The 24199-nt window shown below is 48.2% G+C and overlaps 1 protein-coding gene across 4 annotated transcripts in view; it reads right to left on the bottom strand.

Annotated features, from left to right (window-relative positions):
* Positions 1–19018, bottom strand: part of Slc44a2 (solute carrier family 44 member 2 (CTL2 blood group)) — a 33945-nt gene extending 14927 nt beyond the window's left edge. For 3 of the 4 annotated variants that reach the window (XR_003837607.2, XM_021172274.3, XM_021172276.2), the window contains exons 1-2: positions 2307–2422; positions 1809–1857 (exon numbers count right to left, since the gene is read on the bottom strand). Coding sequence is in view for 3 of the 4 variants with exons in the window: in XM_021172274.3 (XP_021027933.1) it covers positions 1809–1857; positions 2307–2343 (86 nt within the window). In the remaining variant the exon portion in view is untranslated. Of the gene's footprint in view, positions 1–1808; positions 1858–2306; positions 2423–18907 lie in introns of those variants that run through there. The other variant, XM_021172275.3, reaches the window with a different exon arrangement.
* Positions 19019–24199: the final 5181 nt, after the last annotated feature.

Raw genomic sequence — 24199 nt, 5'->3', positions numbered from 1 at the left:
TCTGGAGGCAGAAGCAGGTGGATGTCTGTGAGTTTGAGGCCAGCCTATTCAGCAAATCAATTCTAGGATAACCAGGGCTTTGTTACACAGAGAAACCCAAACCTTGTCTCAAAAAAACAAAACCAAAGCCAAACCAAACCATATCAGCATGTTGCTCTGGTCTTCTAGAGGGCACAGGCTCAATTCTCAGTACCTACATGGTGGCTTTTAGCCATCAGTAACTCCAGTAAAGGATACGGTGCCCTCTTCTGACCTCAGTGGGCAGCAGGCATGCATATAATGCACATACACACATGTAGACAAACACACACATAAAATAAATTTAAAACTCTATTTAAAAAATTGAAGCTGGGCGTGGTGGCGCACGCCTTTAATCCCAGCACTCGGGAGGCAGAGGTAGGTGGATTTCTGAGTTCGAGGCCAGCCTGGTCTACAAAGTGAGTTCCAGGACATCCAGGGCTATACAGAGAAACCCTGTCTTGAAAAAACCAAAAAAAAAAAAAAAAAAAAAAATTGAGACAGGATCTCTGAAAGTCACCCAGGAAAGCCTGGAACTTTTTTTTTTTTTTTTTTTTTTTAAATAGCCAGGGAGTGTTGGCCAGCCTATAGAACAAGTTCCAGAATGGCCAGGGCTACACAGAGAAGCCCTGTCTCAAAAAACAAAATATATATTTATAACAGAGAGAGAGAGAGAGAGAGAGAGAGAAGCAGAAGAGATAGCTCTCAGTTTAAAAGCACTAAGTTTGACTTCAATCATCCACCTAGAGTCCCACAACCTTGTGTAATTCCAGTCCAAGCGGATCTGAACCCCCCTTTCTGGCCTCCTTGGATACCAGCCAGGCACAACGCAGACCACAGACATAAATGTGGGAAAACATTGCCACAGTTCCAGGGGCTCTGATACCCTCTCTCATCCACCATGTGGTGCAATACACACATGTAAACAAAATATTCATACACACAAAATTAATTCTAAAAAAGAATATTAAGCAGAAGCTGGGTGTAGCAGTACATACTTTTAACCCAGTACTGTCCTTTTAAAAATAATATTTTTATTAATAATTTGAGAATTCCATGCAATAGATTATAATTGTATCAATTCTTCCTCCCTTCCCCAGGCCTTGAACTTTTGATCCTCTTGTCTCTCAAGTAGCTGAGATCATAGGACTAGGAAAGCTATTTATCCAGGTCAAAATAAAATTTTGTCTATGTGTACAAGGCTTATGCAGAGGCAGGTGAATCTGTGAGTTCAAGGCCAACCTGGACTACATAGAAGGTTCTAGGACAGCCCGGGCTACATTGAGAGTCTCTGTTTCAAAAACAAACAAACAAACAACAAAAAGGCAGAGTGGGAATGCCACCCAGTGGTAGAGCCCCGGCTTAGTACTGAGGCTGGGGGTGGGGTGGCAGGGGAGCAATGGTGATGGCTCAGCCGATGGGTGTGGACTGTTTTGGATCTTTGGATCACATAATGAAGAAAACCAATTCATGCAAGATTTCCTCTCATCACCACCACCACCACCACACACACACACACACAGAGTAACAAATGCACACCACACCCATACATGTGCACGCATAAATAAATGTAAACAAGAAAAGGCCCCATGTATAGTGCACAGTGCATGCCTAATGTGTGCAAGAGGCTCAGTTCCATTCCAGACTCACCAGCAGGTGTCTAGGACCTTGAGGAAACTAGCTTTTGAATCACTGACCACTGCACTGGTTTATCCTGCTTTGCCGGAGAACACACACTGGAACACATCTCCCCATCTTTGCCCTCTTCCCCATGAGGGATGTGATCTTACCTGTTGTAAATGGGTCCTTTGAAGGTGGGGTCGTATTTCTGAGGCGTCCCTGAAAGACAACAGGATTGAGTAGGATGAGAAAATGACAGCCAGCAGAAGCTGGAGATAAGGAGCTCTGAGTTGTGTCTGCATGCTACCAACAGGGGACTACACCCAAGCTCATCAGAGACCATTGTCCCTGGGGGTGGCCAGCTGATTCATCAGCCTGCTATCACCCAAGGAAAATGCCTGGAATGACTTACAATGCAGAGCAAGGAACACAAAGTCCACTGTGGAGAGGTTCGTGTTCTAGGGATGCTTGTGGGTCAGGTCCTCGGTTAGAGGAGAGTGGAATGGTATCTGAGGCAGCTGTGGGAACACTGGGGTGATGGGACCTAGTGTGGGCCAAAGGTGGACCGCGACTCGAGTGCAATTCCTTTCACCTCCCTTTTGCAACCTTCCTTGCCAGTCCACGGTGCCCGCTGCTGCCCCAGGGGTGCCTAAGGAGAGCTCGCGTACCGTGCTTCCCGTAGTAATTCTGCGAATCCTTTCCCATTCCTGCGGTGCAGCCCCGACGGCGCCTTGACGGTCGGAACCCTCCTGGACACAGCCGCCACCCGCTGCAGCTGCTCCAGGACGGCCCAAACCGGTCAGACAGGCCCCAGCCAAAGAACCAAGGGGAGGGACCGATCCAGGGGGCAGGGCCGGGTGGGGCCGGCAGCTGCTACTGCCACTCATTGGCAGGCCGGATTTAGCCCTCCCTGCCCCCCACCTTCACCCAGCCCCCACCCAGGAACCTGAGGTGGCTCTGGTCTTGTCTTCCATCCACCCACCTTCCACCTACCCATGAGGCAATGCAACCAGGGACACTTCTCAACCCTAAAATGTCACCCCAGAATATTCCACCCTGCAGGACGGAAACTGAGGCACAGGGAGGAAGGAAAACAGCAGACACCAAAGAAAAAACATTTGGGCTAAAACTGAAATAAATGGATGAAATGGGGGATCGATTGGCTATTTATTCATTTATTTATTTATTTGAGTCTCATATAGGTTAGGCTGGCATACAACTCACTGTCCAGCCAAGCATAACCTTAATCTATTCATCCTTGTGTCTCCACCTCCCCAGCAAATATATATATTTGCTATTTCTATGTATGTATATATGTGGTCTGGCTTGACCAAATGTGACATCAAGCTCAAAAACAGTCTGGGCTACAGAGTAATACGGGTCTCACAACAACAGCCCCAGGAAATACCAATCCCGGCCTCAGAGATCAGGCACAGGAGGCTGTGGGAAGCAGCTGGCAAAACAGCTTAAAAGTTGTAAAAGTGGAAACTTTTAATTCTTTGGAAAGTCAGTTATGTCAAATAATGTTTCCTGGGGCACACAGGTGAAAGGATTCTTGCTAAGGCAGACACGTCGTGAAAGACTGTTTTCCTGAAGCAGACACAGGTGAAAGGATGTTTGGCTATAGCAAACACGTGAAAAGACAATCGATGATGGAGTATAACTATGACCCCACACACAGTGGGAGACGGGCACTGAGCTTTGGTTTGCTCTGCCTCAATATTCTTTGCTAACGATGCACATGTATTGGTTCACCTTACATAGTGTTGTTGAGTTCAACTTGTGGTAACGCCACCAATGAGAGAAACTCACGGAAGAACGGTGGTTCCTGCAAAAGCTTGCCACTTGCACAGAGTCTGCTTGCTGAGAGGACTGAACTGTGGCTGCTGGTTCGTGCCTGGTGTCTGCCTGCCTAGGGGGAGGGGTCTGCAGCTGCTGAATCCTTTTGGTGTTTGTTACAGGACTGAACTGCTGCCAAGGAAGATCAAGACTGCTCTAAAGAACTATTGCTGAACAGGTCCACTTCTCCTATAGCCTGATAACTTTTCTCTTCCACTACCTCTGCTGGGTGGTGGGCTAGAGGAAAAGTTAAACCCTTGTTAAAAGTAAATTGCAAAAATGTTTTGCTTACAGTCACTGTTGAGTCAATGTAAGGGTCTGCAGCAGGTGTCAGTGTGGGGCATACAGCTGGGTTAACATTATACAGTTGGATAGAGGTATATATACACACACACTTAAGTAATTTGTACATTTTTTTAAGATTTATTTATTAAATATAAGTACACTGTAGCTGTCTTCAGACACACCAGAAGAGGGCATCAGATCTCATTATAGATGGCTGTGAGCCACCATGTGTTTGCTGGGATTTGAACTCAGGACCTCTGGAAGAACAGTCAGTGCTCTTAACCACTGAGCCATCTCTCCAGCCCAATTTGTATCTTTCTTTCTTTCTTTCTTTCTTTCTTTCTTTCTTTCTTTCTTTCTTTTTTCAAGACAGGGTTTCTCTGTGTAGCCCTGGCTGTCCTGGAACACTGTGTAGACCAGGCTGGCCTCGAACTCAGAAATCTGCCTACCTCTGCCTCCCAAGTGCTGGGATTAAAGGCCTATGCCACCACTGCCTGGCTAATTTGTATGTTTCTATACTGGTAAGTATATATACAGAAAGTATATTGAAGAAACAGGGATGCAGTTGGTGTGATGTGTTCACCATCGTAGGTGTACACACGAGGACATATAAGAATCCCCCAGTGAGGGGCTAGGGCCCCGGCTCAGTGGCAGAATCCCCCGGTGCAGTGCTGGAGCCCTGGCTCAGTGCTCCAGCTTAGTGCCTAACATGTGAAAGCACTGAGTAGCACCCTCACACAAGAAACACTAATACCTCTCCAGCAGCGCCTCCCAGTCCAGCACACCCAGCCAGGCTCTGCTCTCTAATCAGTTGTCCTTAGAAAAAGGCTACCTCCCCTCCCCTGGCTCATGGTAAGGAAGCCTTGGGTGACCCCTAAGCCACAGGCTTCAACAAACAGGCAGGGCCAAAAGCTCCAAGTCATGAGTGAGGCTAACCAGAACTCCCAAAGAAACTCCCTCTGTTTCCCAAAGCCCCTAGCAGCCCTCACACCAGCTGGCCACACCTCACCTAGATTTAGCAGTGGACAGAGGAGATCTAGTCCCAGGCAACAAGCCACTTCTGTACTAGGACAGTTCCTTCAGGACAGTCAAACCAAGTGGTCACCTCTACAACCACATCCTCAATGACGCTCTCTAGTGGCTCCCTCCCCCCTGACCCCACCACTCTTCACAAGCCTCAAGTGCACCTCATCCTTCATATCCAAATCTCTGTCTCCCAGTGAGAACCAGCAGGGTGATGACTGCTCCTTCCAGCAGGGCTCAGGCCAGAGCCCGAGGTGTCTTGCTTCATATCCAGTTCCTTTGAGATAGAGCGCTAAGTAGCTTGATTTCTGTAAAGTCTTAGGGTTCAATCCAATCCCCAGCAAACTCTTTCCCCTAATGCTAGGCTTGGTGGCCTACAACTGCCACCCATGCATGGCCTGAGAAGCTGAGGCAGAAGAACTGCCTTGAGTTGAGGCCATTCTGACTTACATAGCTTAAACCCTGGTGAAAAAAAAAAAAAAAAAAAAAAAAGCTTAAACACTTAGGGCTGTAGAGATGGCTCAGTAGTTAAGAGCATTTGCTGTTCTTGCAAGGGATGGGAATTCAGTTCCCCAAACCCACATGGCAGCTGTAACTCCAGTTCCAGGAGATGAGACACCCTCTTCCTACCTCTAAGAAGACTGACCATGCAGGAACGTGATGAGCATATATGTAGGCACTCACAAATGCACAAAAGTAAATAAAGACCTTAATTTTTTAAAAATTTTATTTATTGGAGGGGCGGTGTTCAAGGCACGGTTTCTCCGTGTAGCCCTGGAACTTAGAGATCTGCAGGCCACTGTGGCACACAGTTGTAATCCCAGCACTCTGGAGGTAGAGGCACGTGGATCTCCTGAGTTCCAGGCCAGCTTGGTCTACATAGGGAGTTCCAACTCAGTGCTACACAGTGAGACAATGTGTGTATGTTTTAAGATTTATTTATTTATTTTATGTCTATGAGCACACTGTTGTTGTCTTCAGACACACCAGAAGAGGGCATCAGATTCCATTACAGATGGTTGTAAGCCACCATGTGGTTGCTAGAAATTGAACTCAGGACCTCTGGAAGAGCAACCAGTGCTCTTAACCGCTGAGCCCCAACAATGTTTTGTCTTGTTTTTAAAAAGCTGGGGGCTGGAGAGATGGCTCAGCAGTTAAGAGCACTGACTGATCTCCTTAAGGTCCTGAGTTCAATTTCCAGCAACCACATGGTAATGAGACCTAACGCCCTCTTCTGGAGTGTCTGAAGACAGCTACAGTGTACTTGCAAATAATAAATAATAAAATAAACAATAAATAAATAAAGCTGGCCCATGCCCCTCACCTGTTGACCCAGCATTAAGAAGGTGCCTTTGAGAAGATTATTAGGAGTGCATAGACATAGCCAGCCTCAGCTACACAGTAACTTGAGGGCCTACTACACCGTAACAGAAAGTGAGTCTCAGCTACAAATTTTCAGTCCACAGATAAAGCAAGTCTTTAAGTCAGTATACCTGATATGTAAGTGGAAGACAATAAATTTAACCTTGTCCTGACTCAGAGGCAAACAAATTCCACAAGAATTAATCATGCTAATAGTTAAACCCTCAACTATTAAAAGCATGAAGAAACTGCAGGAAACTGTGTCTCTGATAGCAAGGCTGGGAGGGGAGTGGGGAGAAGGGTAAGGGAGTATTAGATGCTTCTAGTGTCAACTGGGACCCCTGGCCCAAGAGACAGCCACATGAAGACAGGTACTGTTGGCACCTTGGGGAAAGCCATGTAACCAGGTCTCCTAAACTGCCAACCCCCAGCTTAGGTTTGATGGGCACGTGGGAGCCGCTAAGAGTGACTGAGCAATAACATAGACCTGGTGAAGGAAGGAGATGTCCGTGTTGTCTAGCAGCTGACAGTGACAGAAAGATAGAATTTGGATTAACCTTAAGACAGATCTTAGATTGCAGGGTGCGGGGTTTGGAGTAGGGGGCGGGGGGAGTTGTGAAATGGCTCAGAAGATACAGGTACTTGCTGCCGAGGCTCATGACCTGAGTTCCATCCCCAGGCCCCACATATTGAAGACAAAGGACTGACTCCTGCAAGTTAGCCTCTGACCTCTGATGTCTGTGTGCACGTAAGGAAGTGAGCATGCCTGCCTGCAGGCCTCTGCACACATAATAGATAAATGCAATTTTACTTAAATGTAGAGAAGGCATGGGAATGGCTTGGCTCCAGCCTGGCACTGAGGCCTTTTGGGGAAAACCTAGACCACTCCTGGCACAGTCTGATGGGTTCTGGCAGCTCAGCTGCTTGGGGATGAGAGAGGAGGGGACGCTTGCAAAACTTTCTGGTCATGGAGGCTGATTCACCCCTGCAGGATGGGAGCCTGAGTCTTTGTAACCACAAAACCAGACAATGTGAACAGAAAGCTGAGTGCCAGAGTGGGGAGGGGAAGTGGCTTAAAGCCCCTGTCTCGGAGGCACAAGTCCTCCACTCCTGAGGCTGAATATACACGTGCTCCACATGCCATGACAACCCTTGGGGAATAGAGGTAGGAGAATGGGAAGTTTAAGCTACAGCTAAATGAGTAAAGAGCACTTGACCTATAAGCATGAGGACCCAGGTGTGAATTCCAAGAATCCATTTACGGAGTCATTCAGCTGGGGTAGAGACCATGCCTTTAGTCCCAGCACTTGAGAGTTAAAGGCAGGCAGATCTGTATAACTTCAAAAGCAACCTGGTCTTACTGAGTTGCAGGACAGCCAGGGCTACACAGAGAAACCCTGGGGTGGGGGTGGGGATGGGGAGGAGTGAGGAGAACAGCATCAATGAACTGAGGTCTTCCTGTGTGTGTGTGTGTGTGTGTGTGTGTGGCAGCCTCAGAGACTACAAACATTCTATCCAGCAGAGAGGCAAAGAACAACAAAGTAGCTTCAAACTGACCAGATCCACCAGACCCTCCCTGCCTGAGAAAAGAATAAAGACTGAGGGTCCCTCTTGGAGGAGATGAGGCTGTGCAGCAAGAGGGATAAAACTACAAAGACTCCCAGACAAAAAGAACTGTCTGGGGGAGGTTTAGACCAACTGAGGCACCCGGAAAGGTCAGCCTCCAACCTGCTGAGCTGTCTGCAGGCTGTGCTGTGTGCTCCAGGTTCCCAGCTTTGGGAACTGTCGTCCATGCTGAGATGGGCTTTAGTGATATAGCGGTTTTTGAGTCACTTCTCCTGTAACTCCACACCCATTATTCCTGTAAGTAACCCCAGTAAAATTAATGGTTCACCAAGTTGGTCTTTGGTGGTATCCGCCCCACTTTGGTCTGTTGGGTTCCCTATCTAGGGTGAGGGGCCAAGTGTGTTTCGTTTCCTCAGGAAATGTTGTCAGACAATGGGCATAAACTGGCCATGGTGGCGCACACATTTAATCTCAGCGAGTCTCAGGTCAGCCAGGACTGCATAGTAAGACCCTGAAAAAAACAGAGCTCGAGGTGGCTCTTGCCATAATCCCAGCACTTGAGAGACAGAGGCAGGCACATCTCTGTGAGTTCAAGTCCAGCCTGGTCTACGGAGTGAGTTCCAGGATAACCAGGGTTACACAGAGAAACCCTGACACACACACAGAAAAGAAAGGAACAAAGGCAGAGAGTTGCAGAGGAAGATAAGGTTACCTCAGTACTCAACTCTTAAGTGCTCACACCACACACAAAAGAAAACAGCGAGAGTCAGTGCCACCCCTGGACTGGTGAGGCCGCCAGAGGAGCAGAGTCTAGCGGTTGTACTCCGCCTTCCTTATTCATGAAACACAAGGCACAAACATGCACACAAATTAAATACATCCTTTTTTTTTTTTTTTTTTTTTTTTTTTTTTTGGTTTTTCGAGACAGGGTTTCTCTGTGTAGCCCTGGCTGTCCTGGCACTCACTTTGTAGACCAGGCTGGCCTCGAACTCAGAAATCCGCCTGCCTCTGCCTCCCGAGTGCTGGGATTAAAGGCATGGGCCACCACGCCTGGCTCAAATACATCTTTTTTGTTGCTGTTTTTTTTTTTTTTTCCAAAGCAATCTCTCTACATAGCCCTGGATGTCAAGAAACTCACTATAGATCAGGTTAACCTCAGACTCATAGAGATCTGCCTGTCTGCCTCCTGAGTGCTAGGTTTAAAGGCCCAGCCCACCATGCCTGGCCCAATAAATCTTTTTCAAAATCTGAGCTACGTGAGACCTTGTCACAATAACACAACAAGATGGGGACTAGGGACTGGGGGACCAGAGACACAGTTCAGCCATTAAGAGCTCAGCCTGAGCTCCTGGAACTCCAGCTCCAGCCTCTGCTGGAACCACGCTCACCTCACCTGAGCAGGCGAAGCTGCGTGTGCTCTCTCTCCCTCTTTCTCTCTCTCTCTCTCTCTCTCTCTCTCTCACACACACACACACACACACACACTTGCGCGCGCACACACACACACGCATAAGGGGAGGGGGAGAAAAAAATGAAAATAGAAAAGAAAAAGCTAAGTTAACTGGGATCTTACTTGAAAGAAAGTTAAACTGAAGCCACTTGGTTAATCCCCACAGCTGGTGGCCAACATAGCAATCATGTAGACTGATGATCAAGCCCTTCAGCGTCTAATCTGGCCGTTTCTCTGGTAGCTCCTGCGTGTGGGAGCTGGAATGTGTCTGTGCCGTCCCCAGCTACAATCCTCACTGGGAGATATTAAGACAAAGACTATCTGTACACTGTGGGGCCTTTGGGAGATGATTAGGAAAGGGACTTTTGCCTTGTGGCTGAGCCCTGGTGGCTTTATAATAGAGCTGGGTCTGTGACATAAGCCTGTCATCCTAGCTACTGAGGAGGCTGAGGACAGAGTGTGACAAATTCAAATACAGAAAGGGTGCAAGGCCACCCTAATGATGTCATTCTCTTTCCACATAGTGGATGCCATGTGACCCCTGCCTAAAGCTCCTGGTGCCTCCACCTCCCCCTGACTGTACCTCCAAGTATGAGACAAACCATTCTCTTTAACCCCCGCTGCCCACAAGCTCTGCGTTTGAGCATGACTTGCAGTAGAACCCTTGCTGAGAATCCACTATGGAGGAGCTGGGGGCGGGGCTCAGCGGTAGAGCACTTGCCTAGTATCCCTGTGATAGCTAACTTTATGTCAACTTGACACTAGGGTCACCTAAGAGGGAACCCCAGCCGGGAGTGGTGGCGCACGCCTTTAATCCCAGCACTTGGAGGCAGAGGCAGGCAGATTTCTGAGTTCGAGGCTAGCCTGGTCTATAGAGTGAGTTCCAGGACAGTCAGGGTTACACAGCGAGAAACCCTGTCTCGAAAAACCAAAAATTCAAAAAAAAAAAAAATTAGGAAAGAAAGAAAGAAAAAGAAAGAAGAGAGAGAGTGGTGTGGTGGTGGGGAAGAGCAGGGCAGCTGGACTGGGAAGTCAGTGGAGGGAGGTCCAGCCAAGCTGGGAATGAGGACTCATCTGCCTGAGCACAGTGGGGGTGGGAGATAAGAGAACCAACACAGGCAGTGCCACTATGCTTTTACTGGGACATCAAGTGGCACCCTGCCCCCACAACTTCCAAACACTGGCTAAGTCAAGGGCTCCAGTGTCCAAGGCCTCACCCACACATTCCCCGCCTTCCCAGAAGTCTGGGCCTGGCCCAGAGAGTCTGGCTCCTTGGACAAGTTATTCTGACAAGAATTTGGGGGCAGTGCCCGTGCAGTGAAGGGATGAAGAGAAAAAGATGGAGTTGACCTTGGGAGCTGATGCCTGCAATCCCAGCACTGGGGTAACAAGTCAGGGGGATGGTAAAATTGAGACCAGTTGAGACTGCAGAGTGAATTCTAGATCAGCCTAAGTTTACCTCTAAAAATAAATTAATTAATTAAATTAAATAATTCATAAATTAGTTAAAAGCTGGACATAGGGGCACACACCTTTAATCCCAGCATTTGGGAGGTAGAGGCAAGCAGATCTCTGAGTTTGAGGCCAGCCTAGTTACATATTGAGTACCAGGACACCCAGAGTTGAATAGAGAGACCCTGTCTCAGAATATGAATGAATGGAGCTAAAGAGATGGCTCAGCAGTTAAGAGTACTGGCTGCTTTTCCAGAGGTCCTGAGTTCAGTTCCCAGCAACCACATGGTGGCTTACAACCATCTGTAATGGGATCTGATGCCTTCTTCTGGGGTGTCTGAAGAGAGCTACAGTGTAGTCACATACATTAAATTAATAAATAATAATTTTTTAAAAAAGAAAATGAATGGATGAATGAATGAATGAATACATAAATAAAAGCTCACAGGTGTCATTGGTGGAGCCCTGGCTTTGCGTGAAACCCGAGAAACCTGGGCTCTTCCCTAGCATCCCATCAACTGAGCAGGGTGGAACATGCCTGTCACCCCAGCCTTCAGATGGTGAAGGGAGGCAGGTCAAGAGTTCAAAGCAAGTCCTGGGCTTTCAACTGAGTTTGAATCTGAGTGTGAGGACAGTCTGGGCTACTAGAGACCCTGTCATAAACACATGCAGACATTTCAATACAGATTAAAAAAAAAAAAAAAAACAACCATACAAGAGTCAAAAGACGGAGAGGAAGAAACCACTTGTACCCTCACTTCCTCTCCAAGACAAGTTCTGAGTAGTTCCTCTTTCTCTCCAGATGCTGTCTGCAGGCCACAGACCCAGCACATCTGTAACCTACTGTCTTCTAACCTCCACGTGTTTGGTGCTAGGATGAACCAAAGAGACGTTCACTGACTTGGAGTCTCACCCACACCCTAGTCTCATCGCCCACACTATTCTCTCCTGGCTAGTTCATAGGGTAACAGTACTGCCTATTATCATTCCTCAGCAAGGGAGCCTCCTTGGATAAGGCTACAAAGTAACCATCTTAAAGCTTGTTTAAATCAGGCCTGTTCGTTTTTATTTTACCTGAGTGTCTTGCCTGCATGTCTCTCTATGCACAATGGGGACACATGGTGCCAGCAGAGGTCAGACTAGAGAACCAGGTCCCTTGGGACTGAAGTTAATGATAGTTTTGAGCCACCACCTGGGTTCTGGGAAAGGAAGAGTCCTCTGCAAGAGCAGCCAGTACTCTTAACCACTAAGCCCTCGCTCCCTCCAGTCCTGCTACAATGTATTTCACTGAGCACAGCTGTTACAGAGGACCCCTTCTCAGTGCCACACCCTGGCTCACAACCATCTGTAACTCCAGTTCCAGAGGACCCGACCTCTTCTTCTGACCTCTGCACCCACACACTGCAGACATACATGCAGGCAAAACACCCATACATATAGAACTAAAATCATAAGTCTAAAAAGATAGAGATATGGAGGAGTCCTGGAGAAATTGGCTTTGTGAGCAAAACCCTTGGTCTGAAGCATGAGCACCCACATAAAAGCTGGGGTAAGACCTGTAACAGGCTTAGGCACAGACACGGTCTCAGAACATGTTAGAGAGCCAGAGGGCACAAGCAAACTGCTGCCAAGTCGGACGTCCTCAGCACCATCCTCCAGGTTCACATTGTTGAAGGAGAGAACTCACTCCTTCACTCCCAAGCCTGTCCTCACACACATGCCGGTTCACACAAATACAATAAATGAATAAATGTATTCGTAAAAATTTCAAAAGTGGCCAGGCAGTGGTGGCGCACGCCTTTAATCCCAGCACTAGGAAGGCAGAGGCAGGCGGATTTCTGTGAGTTCAAGCCCAGCCTGGCCTACAGAGCAAGTTCCAAGAGCCCAGGGATACACAAAAAAAGAAACCCTGTCTCAGAAACAAACAAACAACAATAAAACCCCAATCTTTTTTTTTTTCCAAGACAGGGTTTTCTCTGTGTATCCCTGGCTGTCCTGACAGAGAAATCTGGACCCTACCACTCACTGGGTCACACATTAAAAGATAGGAAAGTAAAAGGGGACATGTGTCCTAACAGTGGGTGGTGGGGACACCTTTAATCCCAGTACTCAGGAAGCAAAGGCAAGTGGATCTCTGTGAGTTCAAGGCCAGCCTGGTCTACAGAGCAAGTTCCACTGTTACAACTGTCTTGAAAATCCAAATGAATGAGGCTGGGGCAGACAGGAAGGTGCTAGGCTACCAACCTTGGGGTGCCAGGCTTGTGGAATGAAGTCCAAGATGGGGGCCCCAGCCCAGGTGAGGAACAGCCCAGGCAGAGGCTGAGGCTGGGGTTCCCAAACATCCAGATGCTCCTGTGAACTGAGAAGAGCTGAGAACTATGCGGCACTCAGGTCTACAAAGTGAGTTCAGGACAGCCAGGGCTATACAGAGAAATCCTGTCTAGAAAAACCAAAAAGAGAAAGAAAGAAAGAAAGAAAGAAAGAAAGAAAGAAAGAAAGAAAGAAAGGAAGAAAGGAAGAAAGGAAGAAAGGAAGAAAGGCTCAGCTGAGGCTCGGTTACACCAGGCTGGCTTCGAACTTAGAAATCTGCCTGCCTCTGCCTTCCAAGTGCTGGGATTAAAGGCATGCACCACCACTGCCCAGCACAAAACCCCAATATTATAAAAGTATAAACTATACACCAGGTCACCAGGTGTCAACTTGTGGTCTCCACATATGTACACATGACCACACATGTGGGGCACATGCAACTGTGTCACCAGACAAAAACTGATAAGGTGGAGCAGATTAAGAAACTCTGGCAATTCTCATAATTGAGAATGGTAGGCATTTGGATGTGCTCCCAGCCAAGTTCCTGTCCTGGAGCACATGACTATGACACTCCACACGATGGCCATGGCAACTGGTCAGGTAACATAGAAACCCAGAGTTCTCCATGTTAATCAGGTATCTAGATGGGCCTGAGATGTCTGACAGAGAAATCCTGTCTAGAAAAACCAAAAAGAGAAAGAAAGAAAGAAAGAAAGAAAGAGCCGGGCGTGGTGGCGCACGCCTTTAATCCCAGCACTCGGGAGGCAGAGGCAGGCGGATTTCTGAGTTCGAGGCCAGCCTGGTCTACAAAGTGAGTGCCAGGACAGCCAGGGCTACATAGAGAAACCCTGTCTCGAAAAAACCAAAAAAACCAAAAAAAAAAAAAAAAAAAAAAAAAAAAAAGAAAGAAAGAAAGGAAGAAGAAAGGAAGGAAGGAAGAAGAAAGGAAGAAAGGAAGGAAGAAAGAAAGAAAGAAAGAAAGAAAGAAAGAAAGAAAGAAAGAAAGAAAGAGGGCTGGTGAGATGGCTCAGTGTGGAAGAGCACTGACTGCTCTTCTGAAGGTCCTGAGTTCAAATCCCAGCAACCACATGGTGGCTCACAACCACCCGTGATGAGATCTGGCGCCGCCTTCTGGTGGGTCTGAAGACAGCTACAGTGTACTTATTTATAATAATAAATAAATCTTTGGGCCAGAGCAAGCAGAGGTTCTAAATTCAGTTCCTTTTTTTTTTTTAAGATTTATTTATTTACTTATTATATGTAAGTACACTGTAGCTGTCTTCAGACACTCCAGAAGAGGGCGCCAGATCTCGTTACGGATGGTTGTGAGCCACCATGTGGTTGCTGGGATTAGAACTCTGGACCTTCACAAGAGCAGTCGGGTGCTCTTACCCACTGAGCCATCTCACCAGCCCCTAAATTCAATTCCTAACAACCAGATGAAGGCTCACAACCATCTGTACAGCTACAGAGTATACTCACATCCATAAAATAAATAAATCTTAAAGAAAGAAAGGAAGGAAGGAAGGAAGAAAGGAAGGAAGGAAGGAAGAAAGAAAGAAAAAAAGAAATTACTAGGTAGACCAGGCTGGCCTACAGCTTTTAGAGATCTGCCAGCCTCTGCCTACAAGTGCTGGAACTCAACATGTGCACCACCACACCCAGCTTTACTTGTTTTCACACATGTGCACGTGTGTGGTATGTGTGCCTGAGGTTATGTGTACCATGTGCTTGGAGGAGGATGTGAACGCCTATAGAGCTGGAGTTACCAGAGGCTGTGTTCTGCAGCTTGGGTGCTGGGAACCAAATCAGTCCTCGACTAGAGCAGTGAACACGCTCAACCACGGGCACCTAGCCAGGCCCTTCCTTTTCTTCTTCTTTTTTTTTTTTTTTTTTTTTTTTTTTTGAGACATACTCCCACGTAGCCTAGGCTGGCCTCAAACTCACGTGTAGCCAATGATGAATTCCAGCGATGGATTCTGAGCTTCCTGCCCCTGCCTCCTGAGAACTGGTATGCACCACCGCACCTGGAGTTCCTGAGGTGCTGCGGATGAAGGAGCCTGAGGATCGACCCATGGGTCCCTGGCAAGCGCAGTGCAAACAGCAACAATCCCCAGCAAGGCCATCTGTCTGCTTAGTTAGTTAGTTAGTTAGTTGGTTAGTTAGTTAGTTAGTTAGTCAAGCTTCACTGTGTGCTACTCTGCTTTGGGTTCCAGAATCTTTGCCTGCTCCTGCCAAGGCTGGGCTGGGAGGAAGGCTGTGACATTAAGGACACTGCCAGGCCCTGAGCCATTTCCCTTTCCTGTGGAGCTGCCATCTTCTTCCAGATTCATGTTATCTACCGGGAAAGGCACTTCCTGCCCTGCCCAGCCCTGTTCCTGAGGTAGGTTTGCCTGTCCATCAGTTCACGGAAAAGCCGAGACATCCATGCCAACAGCCCCAGGGGTAGCTGATGAGCACACAAGGCCCTCCCACACATCGATGACAATGGAGTCCAGCCAGGCATGCTGGCACATGCCTGTCACCCCTGCTCTTAGGAGGTGGAGCAAGATAATAAATTGAAGGCCATCCTGGGCTAGACAGTGAGTTCAAGTCCAGCCTGCACTACATGTGATGGATCCTGTGTCAAAAAACAAACAACCAGTCGGGAGTAGTGGCGCACGCCTTTAATCCCAGCACTCCGGAGGCAGAGGCAGGCGGATTTCTGAGTGCGAGGCCAGCCTGGTCTACAAAGTGAGTTCCAGGACAGCCAGGGCTACACAGAGAAACCCTGTCTCAGAAAAACCAAAAAAAAAAAAACAAACCCCAAAACCCAACAACAAACAAACAAACAAAATTTGCCAGCCTTATGCATAATGGTGCAATCTGAGAGAGGTCACCCACTCACCCAGTCTCACAGCCTATAAAGATCAGAACCTTACCCAGGCGTGGTTATGCCTTTCATCCCAGCAGGGGCAGGGACAGGGGCAGAGAGCAGAGAGGCAGGGGCAGAGGCAGACAGATCTCTAAGTTCAAGGCCAGTCTGGTCTACAAATAAGAGTTTGAGGACAGCCAGACAGTAAAACCCTGAAACCATGTCTCAAAACCCAGAAAGATCAGAATCCAGCTTGACTTGAAGCTGGATCTCTCTAAAGCCTTCCTGTAACAACCCCCGAAGCCATTCCCATTGGTCACACTGAAGAATGGGAAAGCACTGAGAGACCTCGGGATTAGCCGTTATGCCTGAGAGAAAGCTGACATTGAGCTAAGGCGTGATAAATCACATAGAGGAACCCTTGGGTGTTTTTTCCCCCAGCACTACATAAACTGGGCAGGGTGGTGCACAACCATCGCCTCAGAATTTAGAAGGGGAGGCAAAAGGATCAGTCATTCAGCACATAGTGAATTTAGAGAGGAAGCTTAAACTATTTTGCAGCAATGTTACGGGGATGCTTGCACAGCCCAGAATTTTCATTTTGGTCACGTGGACTAAGTTTCAGGCAAAACAAGGTCCTTCCAATAGGAAGGCCTGGTAGCCTGTAATCCCAGCTACTTGTAAAGGCTGAGGTAGCACATGCCTTTAATCCCAGGATTTGGGAGGCAGAGGCAGGCGGATTTCTGAGTTCGAGGCCAGCCTGGTCTACAGAGTGAGTTCCAGGACAGCCAGGGCTATACAGAGAAACCCTGTCTCGAAAAACAAAAAAAAAAAGGGGGCGGGGGCTGAGGTCCGTGGTACAAAGATAGGATGACTAAGGTCAAGGCTGTCTGTGCTACACCTACCTCATGAATTTGTATGCTCTAGGCCTATGAGGCCTACGTTTAAACCTCAGTAACCCATAAGGAAGAAAGGGAGGAAGGGAAGACGTGAGGGAGGGAGAAAGTAAGGATGGAAGGAAGAAAGGAAAAGAGAGAGGAAAAAAAAGAGAGAACAGAAAATTTCCATTTGCAAGCAGTCAAGCAGGGTGGTCTGCCTGGAGGAGGTGGTGTGGCTCTGGATGCCAGGTAGACCCTCCTTCACAGGCTCCTGAATCTCATAGAGAAAAATATTATGCTTTCCTTCTGCCTGGAACACACGTGTCTCAATCATCTCACCCGGCCGGCACACTCCAACCTTCATTTCTTAAAATAGACCCTAGTGGCTCTTTCACACATAGCATCTTGTCCGTTGCTCTACAACCTTAACAACCTACAATTACATGTTCTCACTGGTCCTTTCGCGGTCTACGCCTTTCTCTCCTCGGTGGACTGCTGCGTTCCCAGTCAGACCTTTGCCTGTGAAAGGTTCGTTAAATTCCTGGGGGCCTGGTGCCGGGGTGGGGGGGGGTGTTGGGGGCTGAGCAGCAGAGTGGGATCTAGGCCAATCACTTGCTGAACTCGACTGAGTCTTCCAGGCTTCCAGGCCCTACTGCCCACTGAGCATGCGTGTTGCCTTGAGTTTCAGTCTCAGCGCTTGCAGAAGCCCTGGGTTCCAGCCCCACCCACACATAAACACCAGTGCTTTCTGAGCATGAGCGATCCCATCTAGATTCTAGTTCTTGCTAAACATGAGCCAGGGTCCTAGCTTCAAACCCACGGCTTACTAACCATGCGCCATGGGTCTCCGGTTTCCATCCCAACACAATGTACAGCCCCCCTCTGCCTCTCCCCGCAAAAAAAGTTCCACCCTTTGGACAAAATGAAGCCAGATAAAATAATATCCACGCTCATTCTGTCCCACTTTTATTCCAAACAGACCTCGAGAAGACCAAAGATTCTCTCAGGTGTGATACCCAAGCATACTCAGGCTCCCAGACCAAGACTCCCACACCAGAGACAGCCAGAAGCACTCAATAGTTGCACAGCAACCCAAGAGCCTGGGGCTTCAGACAGGGAGACCTTCTGGTGGTCTGGGGGCTGGCAACTTCAAGCTGGGAGAGCCCTGAAAGGCTAGGTCTTGCTACCTTCCTTTAGGCCAGGAAGGGTGTGTCACAGCCTCTGGGACCTGTCTATTCTTTCCCCCCCCCTCCCCCTGGACAGCACAGACCCAGGAAAGAGGAGGAAGGCAGAGAGCCTACTTGCTTTTCTAGTTATTTTTGAACCGTTTCCGGCCCCCTCCCCAAGACTCTAGAATCTTGCAGTTTCCAGGAAGTTCCAGTCACACAAAGTGGTATATCAGGGGGAGGGATAGAGCCCCTCTGCCAGAGTCACAGCTATGCCTCTTAAGGCTTGTGGCCGATTTAGGCCCAGGGAACCTAAAATAGATAAAGAGGAAGGAGGCTCAGAGTTCAACACCCGGTCCGTGGGAACCCAGAGTCGGGTGGGGTGAGAAATCCGCATCATGGCTCCACCCCCAGCTCCAAGTGGCTGAGGCCACCCTCAGGCCTTACTGAGGTCCGGGTCTCCTAGAACCCTTAAAATTACAGGCACCTGCAACAATCAGCACAGGCAGGGAAAGTTTCTGCATTGCTCCCCGCCTGCCCGCCTCGTCTCTGACCTTCCCTGTCGCGTTGGGCACCTAATTCCAGTTATATGGGACTCTCCAACCTTGCCTCAGTTTCCCCATCTAGTACTAAACTTGGAGTCGCTATTTTGGATGTAAATGGCGAAGATGTGGAGGACACTTGGGTCTTAAGGAGACGGGACGTGTGGCGAGGTCGGGCCCCATTCTTGCCCACACCCCAAGCTAAGATCGCCTCGCATCCCCTCCCCCGCCCATCACCTAATTCTCCCAGATAACGGGACCTCCAGGGGAGGAGCATGCGCCATAAGTCCCGGCCCATCGCTCAGGAAGGGAGTAAGCTTGAAGATCCCCGAAAAGAGACACGGGGGGCAACCTGGGCTAGGGCCAAGCGCTCCGGCTGAGCCAGCGCGGGATGCAGAGGCCTGAGGACGCGGACAGAAGGGCCTTCGTCCTGCCTGCAGCCACGAGTGTTTTGTTTTAAGGCTCTCAGATGTCGCCCTTCCTCAAAACCCCCTCCTTCCCAAGTCAGCACAGGCGATCTACAGGCCAGAGGCTACTCCTACCATAGACTGCGTCCTTCCGATCGTCCTCCATGGCCTCAACCGAGGGGAGCTGAGTCCGAAGCCAGCGCGACCCCAACCCAAGCGGGCGGGAGACACCGCGCGCTGCTGGCCCCGCCCTGCCCCGCCTGACACCGCCCCCAGCGCGCACGCCCAAGGCAGCCCCGCCCCTTAGGGCGTGCCCAGGGAGGGGCGTTGGGGGGCAGCCGCCTTCTGGTTTCCAGTCCGCTCTCTCTGTGGACAATTAGTGTGTTGCATCTGCTTGTCAATCCTTCCTTTTGTTGTTGTTTTGGGGTTTGTGGGTTTGTTTTTGTTTTGTTTTTAGACAGGATTTCTCTGTGCAGCCCTGGATGTACTGGAACTCTGTAACACGGCTGGCCTCGAACTCAAGAGATCTGTCTGCCTCGAATACTGGGATTAAAGGTGTGCTCAACCACCGCTCAGCAAGCCATTCTTTGTCCAGGTACTGAGCGCTGACTGAGCTAGGGATGAAGAAAAAGTTGTCATGTGTTCATTCATCCGATTGGCAAGATTTTGAGAGTTTGAACACAAGTTAGAAAGGAAAAAAAGAGGAGGAGTGGCATGTCCCTGGGCCTCCGGGCAGGAGGTTTACGACTTTAGTCTCCCAATCCCAGCACTGGGGAGGCAGAAGCTGCAGGATCTCCTTTATTTTATTCTATTTTATTTTTGAGACTGAGCCTCCCTGGGGTCCTAGCTGTCCTGAAAGTTGCTATGTAGACCAGACTGAGAGAGCTACCCATGCCTCTATCTCTGAGTGTGGGGTTTAAAGGTGTATGCCACCATGTCCAACCTTAAAAGGTAGTTTTGAAAAACACACACCTGTCATCCCAGCACTTGGGAGATGAAGAAGGAGGCACAGTAGTTCAAGGCTAGCCTTAGCTACACAGGAGTTTGAGGACAGCCTGGGGTACATGAGACCCAGTCTCAATAAACAAAAGTTTTCTTTGATCAGTGGAAGGTTTGAAATGTTGACAGACATGATCTAAAATAAGTTATAAAATAACAATGATTAGGGCTGGAGCGATGTCTCAGAGGTTAAGAGCACTGACTGCTCTCTTCCAGATCCGGGCTTCCAGAGGTCTTGAGTTCAATTCCCAGCAGCCACATGGTGGTTCACAACAATATATAATGAGATCTGGTGCCCTCTTCTGGCATGCAGGCATATATGCAAGCAGAACACTTTTATATACAATAAAGAAATAAATCTTGAGAAAATAAAGAATGGTTAACCTAAGCCGGGCGTGGTGGCACATGCCTTTATTCCCAGCACTCGGGAGGCAGAGGCAGGCATATTTCTGAGTTCGAGTCCAGCCTGGTCTATAAAGTGAGTTCCAGGACAGCCAGGACTATACAGAGAAACCCCATCTCAAAAAAACAAAAACAAAACTGGAAAAGAGCTGGATGGTGGTGGCACACTCAGGAGGTAAAGACAAGTGGAGCCCACCCTGGTCTATGGAGTGAGGCCTAGGACATCCAGGACTACACAGAGAAACCCTGTCTTGAAACTCCCCTCCCACGCTCCAAAAGTAAAAGAGACAGTTAAAATGGAATGCTTAAAATAGAAGAAGGAAAGAGGGTGTGGCTCTGTGGTAGAGCATTTGTCCTAGCATGTGTAAGGCTAGGTCTATCCCCAGCTACGAAAAAGAAAGAAGGAGAGGAAAGGAAGAGAGAAGAGGAGAGGAGTCGCAAGGGTGTCTGGTAGTCTAGTTGGGAGCTCTGTGGGCCGTGGAAGGAGGCATAGAAGAGCCTAGCGTGGCGTACAGGACTTCTAGGCCATCCTTGGCTATGTATATAGCTGGTTTCAGGAGAGCCTAAGCCACATAGAGCCATCCCCAAGCTCTTGATGTTGGCCTGGGGGAGAATCCAGTGTGGTTTTGGAGAGGTCACACAGGCAGTGCAAAGGTCACATCTTCTCCTGGCCTGCTGTGCTGATAACAAGTCCTGCAACCCTTGTATCCCTTTCTGTGAAGGAGCAACCCGTGTGTTTAACATTCCAGGTTGTTCCTCTCTGAGCACAATGATCTTCGTGCTCCTACATCTCCACTTGGTTTTATTTATTTATTTTTTTTCTTTACAGAGAACTTTACGATTGTAACGGAGGCCAAGGTTGAAGGCATCGCTGCGTGGCTAGTCTATTAGTCGCACAAGACAGTTACAAGGATACCCAACAGAATGACCAAGGATTGAGGAAGCCATCTGAACCATGATGGCCCTTCGCAGATGTCTTCCGAGAGTTTTGATTATCTCTTTATGCGGATGGACCTCTTTAATTTGACCACCAATAGTATGAGAAAACTCTGACACATTAAAGCAACACTCGCCAGGAAATTATTGACCACCAGGCCAGTGCTTGAGCCACAAATAATCTATAGTAGCTCTATTTTGTAGAACTGTGGTTCAGTTTGCCTTTCTCTTAACTAATTTCTTCTAATTTTTTTGCTGTAATATCAGTAGTTGTGCTAATCATACAAGCCATTTTTGAAACCTCTCTTTGTATTTCAGTCATCCTTTCTGGGACTGGTAATACAAAACCCAGAAAGCAACCCTTAACAAAACAACATCTCATATGTCTGCTACTGTAGGCAACCTTTCTTTCTTCTTTTTCTTTTCTTTCTTTCTTTCTTTCTTTCTTTCTTTCTTTCTTTCTTTCTTTCTTTCTTTCTTTCTCTTTTTCAAGACAGGGTTTCTCTGTATAGCCCTGGCTGTCCTGGAACTCACTCTGTAGATCAGGCTGGCCTCGAACTCAGAAATTTGCCTGCCTCTGCCTCCTGAGTGCTGGGATTAAAGGCGTGTGCCACCATGCCCGGCTTCTTTTTTCTTTTTATCTTTTTTTGAGATAGGGTTTCTCTGTGTAGCCCTGGTTGAACTCACTCTGTAGATTAGGTTGGTCTCGAACCCACAGAGATCCAACTGCCTCTGTCTCTCAAATGCTATGATAAACGTGACGAAAGCCATCTTTTTAGACTTTGCATTGGCAAAGCTGGGAATTAACATGTAATATAGTCTGCAAATATAACAGCATCCTTTCTGGGTCAGTAGTATCATGTCCTTGTCCCCATGGGTCATCAGCTTGGATTTTCTATTGGGATGTTTCCTCTCTGTAGGTTTATCCTTTATCTTCAGGATCTTCCTGTCTCCTGGTCTCCAGGATGCTGTCCTGGTTGGATGCATTGGAGCAGGAGCCATCTGGGACGTAGTTCATTTTCTGGAAAGCATTTTGGATACAAGCACAGGCTTACCCTGGTATAAGAACACAGGGGCCTTTCCCTTAATTAGTTTTTAGATCTTTCTATTTAACTCGTATTTTACACTGTGTCTTCTTAAGGGAAAAATGTTTTGGGGCAGCAGAAGAAACCTTATCATTTATAGTGAAAATATGTATTAGTATGGGTTAGACGTCCTTGCCTCCCCAGGCACCCCACACACTTGACATACACACAAATAAACAAGCAGTGTCTTTCTAGAGTGGAAGAGCCTGGAAGTGGTACTAATATTACTTTTTAATCTTATATGTGTGAGCATTTGTCTGCATGTGCACATCTTGTGTATTCCTCCTGCTCGTGGAAGCCAGAGAAGGCATTGGTCCCCGGAACTGGGATTACAGGTGTTTGTGGTCTGGGTGCTGGGAATTGAGCGTGGGTCCTCTGGAAGAGCCTTGACTTCTGAGCCACGTGTCCAGTCATAAAAGCTGAGTTTTTATAGAGCTGACTCAGAGCCAGGAGAAATTCGAATTTTTTTTTATATGAAGTCTTTATAACAACTTTCCAGTGTGGGGAAAGTACTCAGAGAGGTTAAGCAATTTCCGCACTGCCACACAGTGAGCATGAGGTGGAACAAAGAGGTGAACCTCAGGAAGTGGGGCTGAGAAGCCCACGCCCTCTCCACCGTTGTACAGCCACTTAGTAGCTTGGTCCCATATGGCAATGGGGGTGTGATGGGTGAAGAGGAACCGAGCTTGGGAAGACATCACGTGCATGCATGCACTTATACATAAACGACAGGAACAAACAATGGTTTCTAGAGAGACCGGAACCAGGCAGTGCAGGTGTGAAGGAGGATGTTTAAAAATACTTACTTCATTTTTGTTGAGAGTACAACTTTAATCCCAGCACTCAGCAGTGAGAGGTAAGCAGATCTCTGTAAGTTCAAGGCCACCCTAGTCTATATAATGAATTTCAGGACAGCCAGAGTTATAAAGAAAGACCCTGGTTTTTTTGTTTGTGTTTTGGTGTTTTTTTGTTTTGGTTTTTTGAGACAAGGTTTCTCTGTGTAGCCCTGGCTGTCCTGGAACTCACTCTGTAGACCAGGCTGGCCTCGAACTCAGAAATTCGCCTGCCTCTGCCTCCGGAGTGCTGGGATTAAAGGCCTGTGCCACCACTGCCATCTCAAAAACATCAACAAGCTGGGTGGTGGTGGAGCACACCTTTAATCCCAGTACTTGGGAGGCAGAAGCAGGTGAATCTCTGAGTTCAAGGCCAGCCTGGTCTACTCAATGAGTAGCCAAGGTTTCACAAAGAAACCCTACCTCAAAACAGCAAGGTTACAAGCCAGTTGTGAAGGGTGCCTGCCGGCCACAGAAAAACCCAGAGGATGGCTGTGTCCTGGACACAAAGTAGGAAGTCAGAGGGACCTCTCCACAGAGAAAGAATGGCATAAAGAAAGCAAATTGGGTGAGAATGTAATGAGGGGTGAGGGCCATAGGTCAGCTGGAGTCTGACTGCTGGGTTGGGAGCCACAGGTGTGAGAGGGAGAGTGGGCGCTGATCACTGGGGTAGACGCATTTCTTTAGAAGGAGGAGAAGGAAGGAGGCTGATAAGGAAGCTGAGGTCGGACACAGGGAGGGAGGAGGAGGGCAAGATATTTAGAACAAACTGGGACAAAGCCACCATCCCTGGGATGGTGGTGGCTACTGAGCCAAACTGGGCTGTGCTAAGCCAGGCTGGGCTGGGCTGGGCTGGGCTGGCCGAGGCAAGACAGTGCGAGTCTGTTCTCTGCCCCCAAGGAGGCTCTTGGTCTCATGAATTTTTTAGCTAACTAGGCCTTGAGTTTCAGATTCCAGGGCGCTGGGCCCAGGCTTCTGGGTTCCATTTACCATGTGAATGCATCTTAGGTCCCAGGAGGGTGTTGCTGGCTTTGTGCTGTGCACATTTAAGTCCGGAGGCCTGAGGACAACTCCAGACACATTCCCTTCTCAGGAGCTAGCCATCTTTCTTTGAAATTATATATGGTTTATTTTCTGTGTCTGTGTGCAGAGGGCAGAGGGCCACCTATAGA

The sequence above is a fragment of the Mus caroli genome, unplaced genomic scaffold (genome assembly GCF_978045245.1).
Source record: "Mus caroli unplaced genomic scaffold, Mus_caroli_1 scaffold_11, whole genome shotgun sequence".
NCBI lineage: Eukaryota > Metazoa > Chordata > Mammalia > Rodentia > Muridae > Mus > Mus caroli.
This window is presented reverse-complemented; position numbering and strand designations above follow the sequence as displayed.